The 15200-nt window shown below is 52.0% G+C and overlaps 4 protein-coding genes across 4 annotated transcripts; 2 read left to right on the forward strand and 2 right to left on the reverse strand.

Moving 5' to 3' along the window:
* Positions 1-2233, reverse strand: COCSUDRAFT_58266 (Nicastrin-domain-containing protein; the record flags this gene model as incomplete). The annotated part of the gene is made up of 6 exons (XM_005644005.1): positions 1-183; positions 315-563; positions 763-900; positions 1114-1338; positions 1483-1701; positions 1940-2233. The coding sequence occupies 6 exons, from the start codon at positions 2231-2233 to the stop codon at positions 1-3; spliced, it is 1308 nt and encodes a 435-aa protein (XP_005644062.1).
* A 1310-nt stretch (positions 2234-3543) lies between these two features.
* Positions 3544-5485, forward strand: COCSUDRAFT_67675 (MED7-domain-containing protein; the record flags this gene model as incomplete). The annotated part of the gene is made up of 6 exons (XM_005644006.1): positions 3544-3603; positions 3686-3814; positions 4001-4067; positions 4242-4408; positions 4785-4855; positions 5059-5485. 6 exons carry the CDS (start codon positions 3544-3546, stop codon positions 5168-5170), a joined length of 606 nt encoding a protein of 201 aa, XP_005644063.1. The 3' UTR covers positions 5171-5485.
* Positions 5486-5502: 17 nt separating this feature from the next.
* Positions 5503-10271, reverse strand: COCSUDRAFT_54529 (dicarboxylate/amino acid cation sodium transporter; the record flags this gene model as incomplete). Its single annotated transcript, XM_005644007.1, has 8 exons — positions 5503-5820; positions 6072-6194; positions 6450-6581; positions 6887-7180; positions 7447-7647; positions 7975-8132; positions 8430-8579; positions 10190-10271. 8 exons carry the CDS (start codon positions 10269-10271, stop codon positions 5626-5628), a joined length of 1335 nt encoding a protein of 444 aa, XP_005644064.1. The 3' UTR covers positions 5503-5625.
* A 1537-nt stretch (positions 10272-11808) lies between these two features.
* On the forward strand, positions 11809-12926 carry COCSUDRAFT_58269 (hypothetical protein; the record flags this gene model as incomplete). Its single annotated transcript, XM_005644008.1, has 4 exons — positions 11809-11866; positions 12051-12194; positions 12324-12469; positions 12714-12926. 4 exons carry the CDS (start codon positions 11809-11811, stop codon positions 12924-12926), a joined length of 561 nt encoding a protein of 186 aa, XP_005644065.1.
* Between the last annotated feature and the right edge of the window lie 2274 nt (positions 12927-15200).

Raw genomic sequence — 15200 nt, forward strand, 5'->3', positions numbered from 1 at the left:
TTAAAAGTAGCACACCTGTGAATCTTGCCCCAACAAGGGCAGCGTGCTGATGTAATGCAGAGGCTCTCCCCTGAAAATGGGGCTGATCAGTGCATCTGCCAGCTGGCACCTCATTCCAGGCTCTTCCGTCAACAGGCACTTCATGAGGGCAGCCACCGTCGCACGAACGGCGCTTCTTGTCACCTGCACCAGAGCCTCTCTGAATACTTGTTTCTTACAGGCCCTTGAAGCAAAAGGACCTTCGTTCCATCAGTATCAGCAGAGGACACTGCCACACAAGCATTGAAGATTTACAATGGCATGCTGGTGTGTACCTTGAGAGATGGGACCTCAGAGCCACCAAACGCCGTCTCATGCAGCGCTCGCGCCGCAACAACAGCGGCCGAAGTGACCGCATCGATGCTGACGTTGGCATCCAGGTGGCTCTGATAGAATGGGTTGATGAAATGGGTGTTGAAATCCCCCAGCACCACGCCTGAAATGCCCGGCTTCACTCGAAGGAAGGACATGAGCGAGGACGGCGGTAAGCCCGGGTTGTGGCTGCTTGCCTCGCTGACTTCAGCCTGCACAGCAATTGAGAAAATCGCCATAAGCGACAAACAGTGCATTCTCACTGAGATGACCGTGCTGTGAGTCAAGCTGAGTGATCTCCTTAGATAATCAAGCTGTCATCATGGGCGCAAGCGCAAGAAGGCTCAGGCCATAGAATTCCAAAAAAAAATCTTGATGCTTGCATCCAGAAGCAAGCAGTTACTTGCGCACATTGTCATCTCCAGCTCGGAGGAAGGCCTTCACAAGGTTGTCAGCTGCCCCAAAGCTTGCTTCACGCTGGAAATGCAGATAGAATGCGCTCTGCCCAGAGGCATCTGCTGCCCTGCCTACCTGCCCCATTTCCACTACCTGCACCAACACCACGCGCAAGACATCTATCAAAATATCTCTGCTCTGGTGGCTTCTATCGAGGAGATTGGAGACTGCCCTTCAGAGGGAATATTTTCATTTTGTCTGCTTGGCATGCTCTCATTCCTCTTGTATGTGCAGTGCAACCTGTGCATCTGTACGTACAACTGCTAACACATACTTGTGCAAGATAATAGATCAAATCGGTGAAACGGGAGGTTGTGCCTGCTCTATCTGCTCCAAGCTCAACCCACTGGTGGAGTTTTCACGGCTGTGCAGCTCCCACAGGAAACGCTTGGAGCCCATGTAGCCCCAGGGCTCGCCAGCAAAGGCAGCAAAGACAATGCGCTTCCGGTACACTTCAGCATAGCTGCTGTTGCCCAGCGCCTCTGCTGCCGCCAGCATAGCTATTAAGCCCGACAGCGGAGCATCCGCTCCCTGCACAAAATCAGAGATATCCCCTTACATTTATTAGACAGAGTTGCAACACACCAGAGAGTGCATCCCAGCATTCATTATTGCATGCAAGTCATCAGTACTTTTATACTGCAGCTTGGCACAGGGGCTCTGACTGCTGCGCACCTTGGCCCTGGCATGAAAGAATGCTGTGCTGTCCATTCCAGCAGCAACAAGCACAACTGGCTTGTTGTCACTGCCAGTGACAGGCAACGGCGGCAGTGTTGCCCACACCGAGTGGCCGCCCAGCGGGAGGCAGCTGCCCTGTGTGATGCATTCTGAGGCATTCCCTGACGCAAACATGGTGGCGTCCAGCTCCGCCTCATGTAATGGCCCGTTGAAGTTCTGCAGCAGCACATGACCAGGCAATCATTCTTTTGCATCTGCACAAGAGCTGTGACAAATAACATCCCCTTCCAGCCGGTGCTGTATCAACAGCTGCCTAAAAAAGGTTTGTAATGGTGTCCACTACCATCTTCCTGCTTCCTGCAGGACAGACTCTTTGCATTGTGTACAGTGCAGACCAGCTTGTTCCCCCCAAAACAACATTGCAAAGGCGAGCTCAGATTGATCTGGCACAGACCTTGAGTGCATTAGCCCCCGCGCGCAGCTGTCCCTGTACTGCCATATCGCCCTCCAACAGGAACACGGGCAGTGTGCCATTGTCCAGATTGCTTATACCAGTGCCATTGCGATTCCAGGCATAGCCACGATTGCTGTACGGTGCATACGATGCCAAGGGGAAGCTGTCAGCTGGCGTTAGGGATGTCGGGCTCCCCGGAACAACTAGGACACCCTTAACGCGCTGCTGCAGGGCTGCATCTGATTTGAGCCGCTGCAAAAACAAGGCCAGCTGGTCCTCTGACAGGATCACCATGCGAGCATCTGCACAGCATGAGAAGAGGCTTCTATTCCTGAGATGTACACATGCAGTCGTAGAACCTCCCTTCTTGTAAGGTGGCTTGTGCCCTGATCAGATGCCTGCTTTCGTGCTGTCCTGTACTAATTCGACAGTAACACCAGGGTGAAGGTACACTGTCCACACGTGTTCCGATGCCACAACTTTGAATGGTGTAAAAGCTTGTCTGCCAAGCTGGCTTGCAAATTCCTACCTGGCACTGGTTCTACTGCGGCATTGCTCATGAGTAGCAAAGGAGCAGCTACAGGCTCTGCAGCGCATCCAACGGCGCCCGTTGCGTTCAGCAGGCGCACGCAAGCTGGTGCATTTCTGGCCTCGGCGTAAATCTTCCGTTGAAGATCTGCATTTTGGTTTACTCCTGAGTGGCAAGCTGCGCCTGTACAGATGGACATTACAAAAGGTATGACCATCGTCGTCCTTACCATGAGCCTTTTAATCCACTCAGAACCGATCAGCGACTTCCGATAGCAACATCTAGACAGAAAGATGAGAAGTGTCTCAGTGCCTCACCCTGCAAAATCGCAACGAGAAGGGCGACATTCGGCAACGATATAATTTTTGCCATACAACTCGATGCCAGTTGGGCGTCAGAATCCTGCCATGGATTTTGCAAAGGAGTCGGTCAACGTGATCCTCGCTTTACTGCTGATGGATCTGTCCGTAACATGGGCTGACTGTGTCAAAAATTACGTTTAGGACAGCATAGTTTATGCCGAATCACTTGATAGCCCAAGGAACACGCTGTGAAGGTGATGTGAAGCCAGGATGCACAATTTCGCAACTAATGACAGCTCACTTTAGGATCGCACTCTCCTTGGACGAGCGCTCATGCGCCTCTCTGTCCAGTGACCTTCTGCTATGGCATCAGAAATTGTTTTCCGTGCTAAGGAAATCAGAACTGAACTTCGATCAAGTAACCGGTGACTATCATATGACGTGGGCGCTGTCCTCTTCGCTCACTCCTCCTGTCCCCGACAATAGATCAGATCAGTGGCATTTGAAGGAGTAGAGGGGGGGACATACGCTGCTGTGAAGCATTCTAGAATCAGAGCCGTTGTGTGCACCTTCGATGGGCATCGGTGTCTGTTACATTTCGGTATATGCAGCAGCAACCAAGCAAAAGCGAAGGTCTGATAATTAGGAAAATTTTGCTTCCAAGATTGAACATCCGCCAAGACTCTTTTGGCAGATATACTGGACTGATTGTCTTTGATGGGCAGATCTTAAGCTGCAGATCGCTCCTTATTCCCTGAGCTACTTCCCCTAGGATGAGCAAAGATCAGGCTGAGAAGGCGGATGAAAAGGTCTCGCAGCCGCTCCTGCAGCAGGTCAGTGCCCCACTTAGTCACTTGTGCATGTGTCGAGGACATCCCAACCTAATATTGTTGACACTCGTGTGCTTATCACCAGGCTTTTCCACCACCGCCTGCCTTCTACAAACTGTATGGAACAAGTGCTGATGGCAGCGAAGTACCCGCGCCTCCGCCACCTCCACCTCCTGTAGAAGGGGAGTACCAGCTTTTTGGGGAGCTCTACACGGTACGCATGTCTTGCTTGTGAAGTTCTGCCGGTGATCCCATGGCACATACAACGATCTACACTGTGAATCGATCAGACAGAGGATGCAGTGCAGTTTTCAGTGATGCACATCTGCTGTCTGATGACCATGTCTTGGCCTAGGTGTTTTTTGTGAAGCTTGTATATTTGACAGTTTCCTGTTTGCAGACAGAAGATGGCATCCCTCCCTTAACTGTGCGGCAGCTTTTCACAGTCAACGCACAAGGATTGCTAGGTAAGCCTCTCTCATTTTCTCAGCTCAACCTTATTTTCATTAATATACATGGCACAAAAGGGATAGGACTATATAGGGATTTGGAGCCGAGATTTGGGCGACGGTGCAATGCAAAGTTACCCCTTCAGTTGTCACATGGCAATTCTTTACTCTGTGCCAATTTGTTGTCAGCAGACTTCAAGGGGGAGCTGCGGCGGCTCAACAAGGAACTACTCTTTACTTTCCTGGACCTGCTGGATTGCCTGGTACAGCGTCCCAGTGCATATGCCCGCGCAGTCGAGAACGTGGGCCTCATTGCACGGAACATGAGCTACATCCTCAACGCGCTGCGCTCTGAGCAGGCAAGGAATCTGGCCCAAGCACTGGGGCTGAGCAAACCATTCACGGCATAAGTAGGTATTCAGCAGTACCTGGATGATTTGTGAGAGAGCTTACCAAAATTTTCCTCTGCACATGCGATCAATGTGAACCTCATCTACAGACCCTAAAATTATATGATATGCTTGCGTCTTCTCATGATGGGATCACTTCTACTTAGCTGGTGTGCTGCTTGCTTTTGGGGATGAGGCAGTATATCAGGTGGTCCCTGATGACTGTGCGAGTGATTGAGCACACAGCACAATGCAGCATGTAGCTGCACGCCAGTTGCCACACGTCAATGGAGACATGTCCTGGGGCATGTTGCCGACTCAGAAGATGGTGTGTTTGCTTGCGCAGGCAAGAGCAACGCTGGAGCACACGGTGAAGGTGGAGATTGCTGACCGGAAAGAAGCCATAAGGGAGTTGAGGTAGGTCCCTCTCATCTCTGAAGGACCACCTTATATTCCAAATTACATGCTGGACGAATTTTTAAAGGGACACAAATGGTGCTGGCTGCTATGCAGCAGTTCAGAATGATGGCACAGTAGTCATGGATTCAGGCTCCTTTTTGAAGATATTCCTTTTGCATGCAAATGTCTGCCTTCCTCAGAGAATGCATGCTGAGGTGCAGGGAGAGCGCTGAAAGTGCAAGGGCTCTGCTGAGGAGGATGGCCGAAGGCATTCATGACGCCTGCAAAGAAGCGGAAACGGAGGGTAGGCAGCAAGCCATGGACGAGGGATGACGCCAGGGCGATACTCTTTGTCAAACCACTGTGATTCACAGGAGATAAAGTCCACGATCTTCTGACTAACATGTTTAGCGATTGCGTTTTGTTTGATATGTGATGATGATTCACAGCATCTTCAGGTTGTTGATCTGACTCAGATTGGGAGATGTGCGAGTATGATGCATGATGCATGCGGGAAAATGCGTTGTTGCGCAAAATATTAGGACCCTGCACTTCATGATGGTTCCCTCTGCTTTACAAATTAATGTAACGTTGTGAAAGCTGAGCGACATGGCAAGCTTGGAAGTGTCTGTGTAAGCAAGTTCTGGCAAAGGGCTCTCATTCATGAAAGTACAAACATCGTTTGGTCTTCCACTGTTAGTATGCAGCCATGCCTGCATACCTCTTTCATCAATAGAAAAATCGCATTTTATCCCAACCGTGCAAAACTTAGTACTTTAATGTTCCAATTATGTCAGCTCCAGTTGGGAGTAGGGCTGCGAGTGTCCATCCCCAGGGGCGTTCTGATGCCTGGTCAGGTGGTCAATCAGCACGACACCAAATGCGTCACCCAGAAGATTGACTGCAGTCCGACACCGGTCCAACAGCCAATCGAGCGCCAGAATTACTGCCAGATCCGCAGCAAAACGATCCAGAGACACAGCCTGCGCAGGGAAAGCAGCAGGAAGCTGTCAAGCAGGTAGGTCACACCCCAAAGTTAATGTCTTTACAGGTGTTAGCCTGCCAATGAATCAGCGTCCTGCCAACAACGAAAGCAACAAGAACACAATTCTGTCAATGTATGTCATGCCTGACACTGCTCTGTATGGAGATCCTATCGGGCAGCAACAAGGATGTGTCTCGAGAATTGGCTTTTGTCAGAGATTCAACTGCAGATAATCAGCAGACAGCTTGCCTGCAAGACCATCAGCATGGTGACAAGGCCCGCCGAGGGAATTGCGGCCGCCCCAATAGCAGCCAGCGTAGCCGTGACTGCCACAACAATTGTGCCACCCAAGCCCAGTGCAACTCCATGCGCCTGCAAAGGAAAGAAGTGCAATTTTGAAAAATGCGTCTCAGATCACCCATGAATGGATATAAATTTTTCTGGAGGCTTAGCAGCTGGCCAGTTTCAGTGTGTGTTTACCCTCTCTCAGGCCGCACAACCTGTTTACCGGTTTACGAAAAGTTCCCAGGAGCGTGTAAGAGAAGCAATGTCTCACTGAACATCTCTGCACATTTGTTATATCAATGCAGGCCTCAGCAGCCTAGAAAAGCAGATGGGCAGCCACACCTGAGCCAGGAAGATGACAGTGGTTGCCTCATAGAGGGCGGTGCCATTCATGTTAACCGTGGTGCCCAGCGGCATCACAAAGCGAACTATGCTCTCCTCACAACCCATCTCCTTTGCGCAGTCCATCGCCACCTGCATACACATGGCAGCCAAGCACCTCAGGTGAACCCTGACATTTACCAACAAGAGACAGTGTACTGCTCTAGATGATTAAGAGGCCACAACAGCCATGCAACATTGGATGTACTCAGAAGCACGCATCAAATGCTGAATGGGCAGCGGCTGCAAAAAGGGAGGGAATACCCTATACCCTAAACTTGTATGTTTATACACGACCAAAAGAAGGGAGGAGCAACCTGTCACGAGATTACACAAGTGGGCTGGTCAAGGTGCGTGCAAGGAGAAAGGAGGCAGGCAACAGTTGCCAGAACACTCACAGGAAGAGCAGCGCTGCTGGAGGAAGTGCCGAAGGCAAGCACGAGAGCGCGCGAGAAGCCGGCAACGACAGAGGTGGGTCGCTTGCGCGAGAGCGCCCAGAACGCGCCCGGCAGGATGAGGGCTCCAAACAGCGCGAGGCCCGACAGCACCGTCGCCAGCCAGGCGGCCAGCGCGCCAAGCGTGCCCATCAGCGAGCATGCCCGGCAGATGGCGGCCGCTATCAGGCTGGCGATCCCCAGCGGACTCGTCCACAGCACCGCGCTCACCATGCGGCTGATCACTGCATTGAACGCCTGCATGGCAAGCATGCAATCTTAGATCAGTGCTTCTGCCTTGTTGGTCTAGCATTTGGTCTGATCGGGAGGCACAAACATATCAGGACGTGAAGCATAGAAATGAAGTTGTGAAAGCCTCCGTTGAACCCCTCGAGTCAAAGGATACTCAGTTCGCCTTCATTTTGACAGCTACTACTTATAAATTGTTTCTCACATGTCAGCAGCTCAGCGTTCCAGGATTCATGCAAGTTCCTGGGAGAGGAGCAATTTTGACATAGGCGCACGTTGACGAGGCTGATGAGGCCATCCGCCTGCTCGCCCAGCTGGGACAGGCAGAGGCCGAAGAAGAGCGAGAATGTGATGATGCCCAGAATGTTCATGTTCACAGCCGCCGCCACCACGTTGTCGGGCACCGCGCTCCTGGCCACCACCAGCAAGGCCTGCAGCGGTGAGCTCTCGTTTGGCGCCACGCTCTGCGCTGCCGCCTGCGCAGTTCCCTAGAGCCGTCACTATCATGTCTTCCTTGCCTCCATAAAAGCATCAGCTGAGTAGCTTTGCTCCTTGCATCAAGGGACTCACAAGAGCCATGCGCTGAAATACCAGACATTCCGCGAAATGATGTGCAGCAGATTGCATCACCTATTTGTTTCATGCAAACAGCATGCTTTTACTGAGCAATCTAACGGACAAGGTTTGTAAAGAGAGCCAGCAAGGGTCCTGAGGATTGTGCCACATGCCCCGCACGATTGATCACCAAGCAGAACATGAGGGATTCAGGGCACCTTCAAGTCAGGACCCCTGCAGGAGGTGACTGCGTCGGAGGAGAGAGAGCCGCTCCTCCCCGGATCAATAACATTGACAAGGACAATGCCCAGCGCGACTGCCACAGCCGTGGAGGCCGCGTAGTAGAGCAGTGTGTATCGCGCCACCCTGGCCATGCTCGATGTGGACCCCCTCAGTGCACACACGCCTGCACGCAAACATGGACATGAGGCAGCGCTCCTCTGACAGCACAGCGATTGTACAGCACTGACTTCTGATGTTCGCCCACTGCAGGCTAAATTATGCTGCGTGGCACCCGGTGTCTCTTTGGCTCTGACCAACTTGATAGGTGTTGTCCGGGCACTTATACAAGCTGCAATCTTTCAAGAGAACTTCACCCCGGCACCGTACTCATCAATTCAATGAGGAGTGACTTGCTGAAGTCAGTTTGTGTTGGACAGCAGAGCTGGCAGACTTACAACAGATATACAGACATGGGGCGCACCAGCCACCATGGAGCCAGCCACCAGCGGGAGCACTAGCATCTTGAGCAGCCGCAGCATGAGCTCCCCAGCGAAGCCCAGCAGATCTATCTGCTCGGCAGTCGGCTCCGCTAACCGCAGCAGCAGCCCGCCAGCTATCCCCACCACAACCCCTGCACCAGCATTGGACTTGTAAGACGCTGGGTTTCACTGCCTGCAGTGGCTTCTTTATTCAACACTACAAAACCCCTTCCTGTGTGGACACTGACTAAACTACTTTGAGATAATAAGCAGCACTCTGTGAGTGTGCTGCAGTTAGCTTACACACTTAAACGTTCACGTGCTCTGCATCTGTTCCCAGGGGGCTCAGAAATAAATGACAAAAGCATCAAAAAATTTCATAGTGGCTTGCAACTTGCCTACGAGGGTGGCGGCCAGGAGTGGGTCACTCATGCCACAGCAGCGCCGCCCTGAGTCTCCAATATGCACCACCGTGTCAGACCCCTTTGCTCCTCCTGTTTCTCTGCCGCTCCTACCAGACGGCCCCATCGCAGCCTCCGGTGCGCTGCTCAACTGTCCCGACTCGCCAGACTCCTGCATTTACCAGGTTTAGCCTTCCTTCTGTGACTCATTGCTATTCTGATGATGACGGTGCTATGTGCCAGAAAGCTGTGCGAGCATTACTTGTTGGGCCATGCACTTTGGCATTCCTTGAGTAGATGATATATGCTGAAAGAGTATGCAGCCTAGCATGCATCTGATGCAGGACTGTGAGCTGCCTACAGAAGGTACAAAATAAACAAGGTTTCCAGCGTCACTTCATTCAGGAACAACATCATACAGAGCGTTTGTGAGCGGCAGCTGCGCACCTGGCTGCGCAGGAGGCCTGTCTTCTCGGAGGCATCCATGGCTGAAGAGCTTGCTGCCGCATGGTTAAAGCCGTTGTGCAGCACCTCGTGTGCACTGCCGCCGCTGCTGCTTCGCACATGATGCTGCGCAGGATCAGGGAGTGAGCACAGAACTCTGAGCCATTCTCCCTAGTTGGACCACAATGCTTCTGGAATGGCAGCTTCAGCATTGTACCATCAGAGGTGAGCTGAGGCCGCAATTTGAGGAGCATGCATGCGGCACACCTGGGACATCAGAGTTGGCGGGGGCGCCTCCCTCCTCTGGCCCACATGAAAGGTGCTGATGCCATCTGATGTGGAGGTGTCGCTTTGCAGGCTGACATCCACAGCCAGTGCAGCAGCATCATGGCTCGCCTGATCACACAAGCACCCCGTCAACAAGCGTGCAAGCATGCAGGCCCAGCATGATTTGAGCAAAGCTGTCATGCACCACCTCAAGCAAATCTGAGAGAGTCCTAATGCAGCAGCATCTCCGCATGGCCAAATGTGTCAAGACTCTCACATTGTCAGGGAACATGAGGCAGCTCCCACGATGGAGCCTCCGATACAACTGCATGTCTGTGGGAGGGAGGCACCTGCGGAGTGGGCACAGGCGGCGGCTTTCTGGGCCGCTGGATGGGCGGAGGGCGTGCCAGCGAAGTGGACCGGCTCGGCGACGGTGCTGCAACAGGCAGGGGGATGTTGTGTGCGCTGTTGCGCGAAATCGCAGTGTATGATACCGCCCTGCACACACGTCAACATTCTCAATTTCTAGCTGGCAGCAGCGCATTCCAGGGAGATACTTCAGGCACTGGAAGATTGATATTTCCTTGGCATACATGCCAAATGCTGTGACAATTGGAAAATTGTGTGCATTATCAGATTCCCAGTCTCACCGTGGCGAATCGCTGAGAGGGACCTCCTGGAAAGCACCACGCAAGTGGTTGTCTGTCCTGCCTGACCCGCTGGGATCCCCATTGGTCTGATCCATATCGGCCGGTGAAGGGGCAGATGCAGAGGCTTGTGCTCTGAACAGCGCCCTCACAGCCCCCCTTATGCTCCCAGTGCTGGCCGCTGGACACAGGGCATGCACACAATGATCTGATTATCATGGCCATGCAAGAATAGCCAGACAGCATGAAAGGGGAGGTCTCAGTTGGGTGCAAAAGACAAGTGAGGAATTCCGATGCTGACTCGCTTCGCCAGTTCAAGCGTTGCATGGGTGCATGCATTCCCACAGCTAGCCTAGCCAGGTGGGCAAGTCACCAGAATGGTTCAGCAAGGCGCCGGACGGTGCTGGTAAACTGTTGAAATTGGCGAGACTGTTATTTGGCGTGGCTTCCAGCGGCAGGCTGCTACTAAGCTGAGAATCGATCCCCATGCGTCGCTGTGTCTACTTCTCAAACACGCAAGGGTGCGGCACTCCATTCATCTCTTCCTGAGCAAATCAGCTCCCTGCACACCGCGGACGTGCTAAGTCCTCCTCGATCAACAGAAGGCATCTGGGGTCTGAAACCCACCTCTCAGTGTCTAGGGCTTAAAACGATGTCAGAGAAATTCTACACCACCCAAAGCTAAATGCACGCATTGGCCTTCGAAGTCAACATGAACAGAAAGTTTGTTCCACTCGCCTAGGATTAAAACCAGATCCACTGTTACTTGTCCCATTAGCAGCTGGCTATTGCATTACCTAAAGTCTTGGAGATGAGGTCGGTATCTCTAGTCTCTCGTAACTTCATGGACCTCCTAGCAGTGCAGTTGGGAGACCTGTCATCCTGACGTCTTGCGTTGCCCACTGGACTTTTCCCAACCTTGTGCAAGAAAAACGAGCGAGTCTGTCTCAGAATCTCTGTCTTTTGTTTTTATGCATTGACAGAATTAAACCCACTTTTTAAAGCCTAATTATCTCGCTTTTCAAGTGTTTAGATCGTGGTGGTTGGCTCTTTAAGTCTAGCTAAAGAAACCTGTCTAGCGTGCGACACTGCATGCATTATCTGAATATGCATTTCCGACCATATCAAACCGTTGTTTGTGCCAGAGCGTGGTATTGAGGTGTGCACGGGCTTGTATTGTGAGCATCCAAAAACAGCACTATTCAAGGCGCAGCCGAGATATCGTATCTTCTGCGTCCAAGGAAGGAATCCCACAGTGCGATCGTCTCCATTTTCTGATGCAAGGTCACCAATTTGCAAGCCCTTGACCACGATATTGTCCTATAAGGAGACAACCAAGGCACAGGTACGTGTTTTCTACTCCTTTCCGGTGTCGTCGACCGAACCTCCACGGATCGCAATGTGGCACACGTAATAGGACAGAAAGTAATGTATCAGAACCCTTGTTTCCGTTAAACTGTCGAAATGGTAAGCTTTTAAATGAAGGTTTTGTCGTGCGATTCCTTGTCATCGACGCTTTGCGCAGCTTACCTTTTCACTGACCAGTGACGGATTTCGGGTGTTGCAGTGACAGCAGCCATCCACGCTCCTGAACGATAAGCCGATCTAAGTGAAATCCCAAGATGGCGATGACTGCTACGGCGTTGGCTGCCTCAACAGGCAAGCAGCAGCGTGCAGGAGGTGGGGTTTTCAACCATGCCCAGAGCGGCTGATCCGTTCAGACCCCACCCGTACTTGTTCCGATCCCCTCAAACATTGCATGCCCCGTTCAATATATATGTTTATGTTTGCGCCATGCATCTTTGCACCTATATCTTCAGTTCATGGAGATGAGCAAAGGAAAGCTGACTGCTGGGCCTTGCAGGGCGCGTTTCATCGCAGGTGGGCGGTCCCATCAACTACGCCATCTTCTCCTTTTGGATCTTCATGTCCTTCGTCGGCTTTGCCATTGCCCTAGGATCTCTGTCCGCGCTGCAGCACTATGAGAACAAGACCGGCATCTCTGACGGTGAGTCAGCACGCAGTTGACCTGGTCAAACACAGCTCTTGCATGTGCACACCTGACTGCCGGTAAACTGCCCAAGGAGCAGCGTATTTCAGGCTGCATTGCTCCAAGCTTCAATCTGCTTGCGGGCAGGTGGCAGCGGCGGCTGGGCCATCAAGAGCAATTTCCCCAACCTGAACTCTGGCCGCGTTTTCCGCCTGGACTGGTGGATTGTCTTCTACCAGTTCATCGTCTCCATGCTCTTAGTCATCGCCACCCTCTCCAAAGTCCTCCCCCAGGTGCTTTCTCGTCCATGTGATAAATTCTGATGAACTTGTTAGACCTTTCATTCCTGCAATAACTGAGCGCGCATTTTTATAGAGGAGCAGGGGGAAAATCTTGCTGTGACTGTTCATGCCGTGTCAGGATGCAGCAAGCCTCATCTTTGCAATTGCAGCAGGTAGTGTGCTTTGCTGAAGAATAAGGCAGTTTGCTGTGTCCTGAGGGAAGCCAGTCTCATCTGCGTTGTGCTGTGTGTGGCAGGCGCGCGTGGCAGTGTGCGGCTACTTGGCCATTGCAACCGTGCTCGACATCATATCAGCGGACCGCCTCTACAACCTGTCCCACTTCCACATCACCAAGGCCTACTTCTCCTCCTCGCGGGGTGCCTTTGCCGGCTTTGTGATTGCCGCCACGTCCGACTATGCCATGCTGTACATGGCTGGCCTGACGCCCCCGCCACCGAGCGAGACCTGAGCCTCGGACCTGTACAGTGAGGTGTGCTTCCCGCTCTGAAACTCGATTGTTGTTGTCATGCTGCATCCATGCATTCTCAGATTGTTGTGTACCAACAGACCCCTGGGACGGCTGATCCGCTCCTGTGTCAGAAAGGCACACAACATCTCACTTGTCTGAGGCACATTAGCATTTTGAGCATTAAAGGGCCAGCACATGAGGCCGGAATATGATGATATGCACCCCATCTGTTGATTTGCAATCCTGGTGACATGGTGTCTCCCCAGGCGGCTTAAGAGCGTGGCCTAGACAGCCTGAAGCTGTCCCAGAAGGAGTGGACGAGGACTAGCGAGCTCCATGGATAGGCCAGAGCTTTATTCTAGGGCCTTCGCACCGGAATGACACCAGAGAGCTCATGGCAGCCATTTTAAAGCGTCCGCTGTAAATAGCTTGTTCAACAGCCAGCCCGCAAAGTATTCAGTGAGCTCTGCTCCGCAGCGAAGCTCACGGTGCGGATTTTGACGGAGGGGCCGAGGGCAACGCACCCAGCATGTGGCTGAGAATTGAGTCTGCAGTCACTGGATTGAGCTGTGCAGCACCTGCAGATGCTGCATAGATGTTGATAGCTGTACATAAAACAGCAGCAGGGTTGCTTCGCCTCTGTTCTGAGTGCAAATTGCTGAGGGAAGCACCAACTGAAACAGACAGTGATCTGCAGGACAGGTCTGCCTGGCACCTTGATCAGCACTTCATAACAAATCACCTGACATGGGTGATGCATGCATGGAACCCCAATTCCCTTGTCATGATGTTAGGCTGCAATAATGAATCTTTTCATTGGCTGAGACAGAGGGTACCAGGGCACTTCGCTTCAAGGGCTCAGACCGCAGTGCAGGACTGGCTTGAGGCGAATTGTACCTTGTTTGCATTGGTGCCTCATGGATTGATGTGTGTCATGCGCCGGTTTCGTTTCAATCCAGCAAAATTGAGTTGAGACATACCAGCTGTATGTGGTCATCCTCTAAGGCAGGTTTTTGGTTGTCAGGAGAGAACCCACCAGGCTCCATCAAGTTGAGATCCCATCATGCACGATACACTGGCAGTCGATCAAGTTGTTGACTTGAGATAAGGATCAAGCAGGATCCCTGCTGGTATAATGCTGAGACGCAATCATCGACACATTTACAGTAGTGAGACCAGTGGAGCTACTGCTGGTGATGCATGCATGCGCATGTGAGCACGCACGCACATTAGTCAAGAATTCAATTTGTCCCAAGTTGTCCCATCATGCCTCCCATGGGTTCGGCTGCTGCGCAACCGCAGAGCCAGAGCTGCCAAGTTGCAAACTGGGCAAAATATATCTGAGGCAGATCTTCTGCATTCCTCTCACTTGAATGCATGGATAAATTTTCAAAGAGCAGAATTGCATCATGGCATGGCTTGAAGGAGGCCCAACACCATGTGATGTCAGCATGGCGCCATCAGGCGTCGCATTATATGATGAAAATCAACATTTTTTCCAAATCCGTATCTTATATATTTATGTGTCAAAAGATGCATTGACAAAGAAGAAGACTAAAGACCCAGGTAGCGTAGAACTATCTTAGCTTCTGTGGAGACATGTGGTCAATCACGAACGCCATCACTACTTCTGCGCCTGCTTTACTAACATTGTACTGGGTGCTTGCAACCGGTGCAGCCCTTTTCACTTTGCTGATAGGTGATTTGGCACCGGCATTCAGGTGAGGGGAATATTTGTTGCTCGCTGGCAACATCGATCTGGAGCCTGTCACAGCTCAATTGCAGAGCAGCTCAGTGGGATTTCTAAGGCATATCGAGTCGAACATGCTGAAGAATCTATAATTGCGGGATTGCACGGTTTTTGCAGTGCGTCGGTGCGCTTGTCAGCTAGCAGAGGGAAGACATGGGATGACAAGCCCAAGGCTAAGTTGGGCCCTTTGACGGTGATAACCTCTATGCAACCCCAACCCATAAAGTTTTAAGTATTGTTCAAGTCAATACATGCACGAAATAAGTACTGGATCTGATCTGCAGCTGACGTATGCAACCTTGCTTGACAGGACGTGCATGTGCCTCAGAGCTGGTTTGCGCATTTCTACATGGTGGGTGCAGCATGCAACGCAGTGACGCTAGCACTGCTGCTGGCCCTGCAAAGGGGATCAGCTTTTAGCCGAGGCGAGGGGTTGGGCTTGGTAGGCCTGTGCATGCTGCAGCTGCACTTGGTCAGGCGCCTTTTGGAGTCCCTGCTGCTCTTTGATTATCCGCAGGGCGCGC

The sequence above is a fragment of the Coccomyxa subellipsoidea genome, assembly GCF_000258705.1.
Source record: "Coccomyxa subellipsoidea C-169, whole genome shotgun sequence".
Classification (NCBI taxonomy): Eukaryota; Viridiplantae; Chlorophyta; class Trebouxiophyceae; family Coccomyxaceae; genus Coccomyxa; species Coccomyxa subellipsoidea.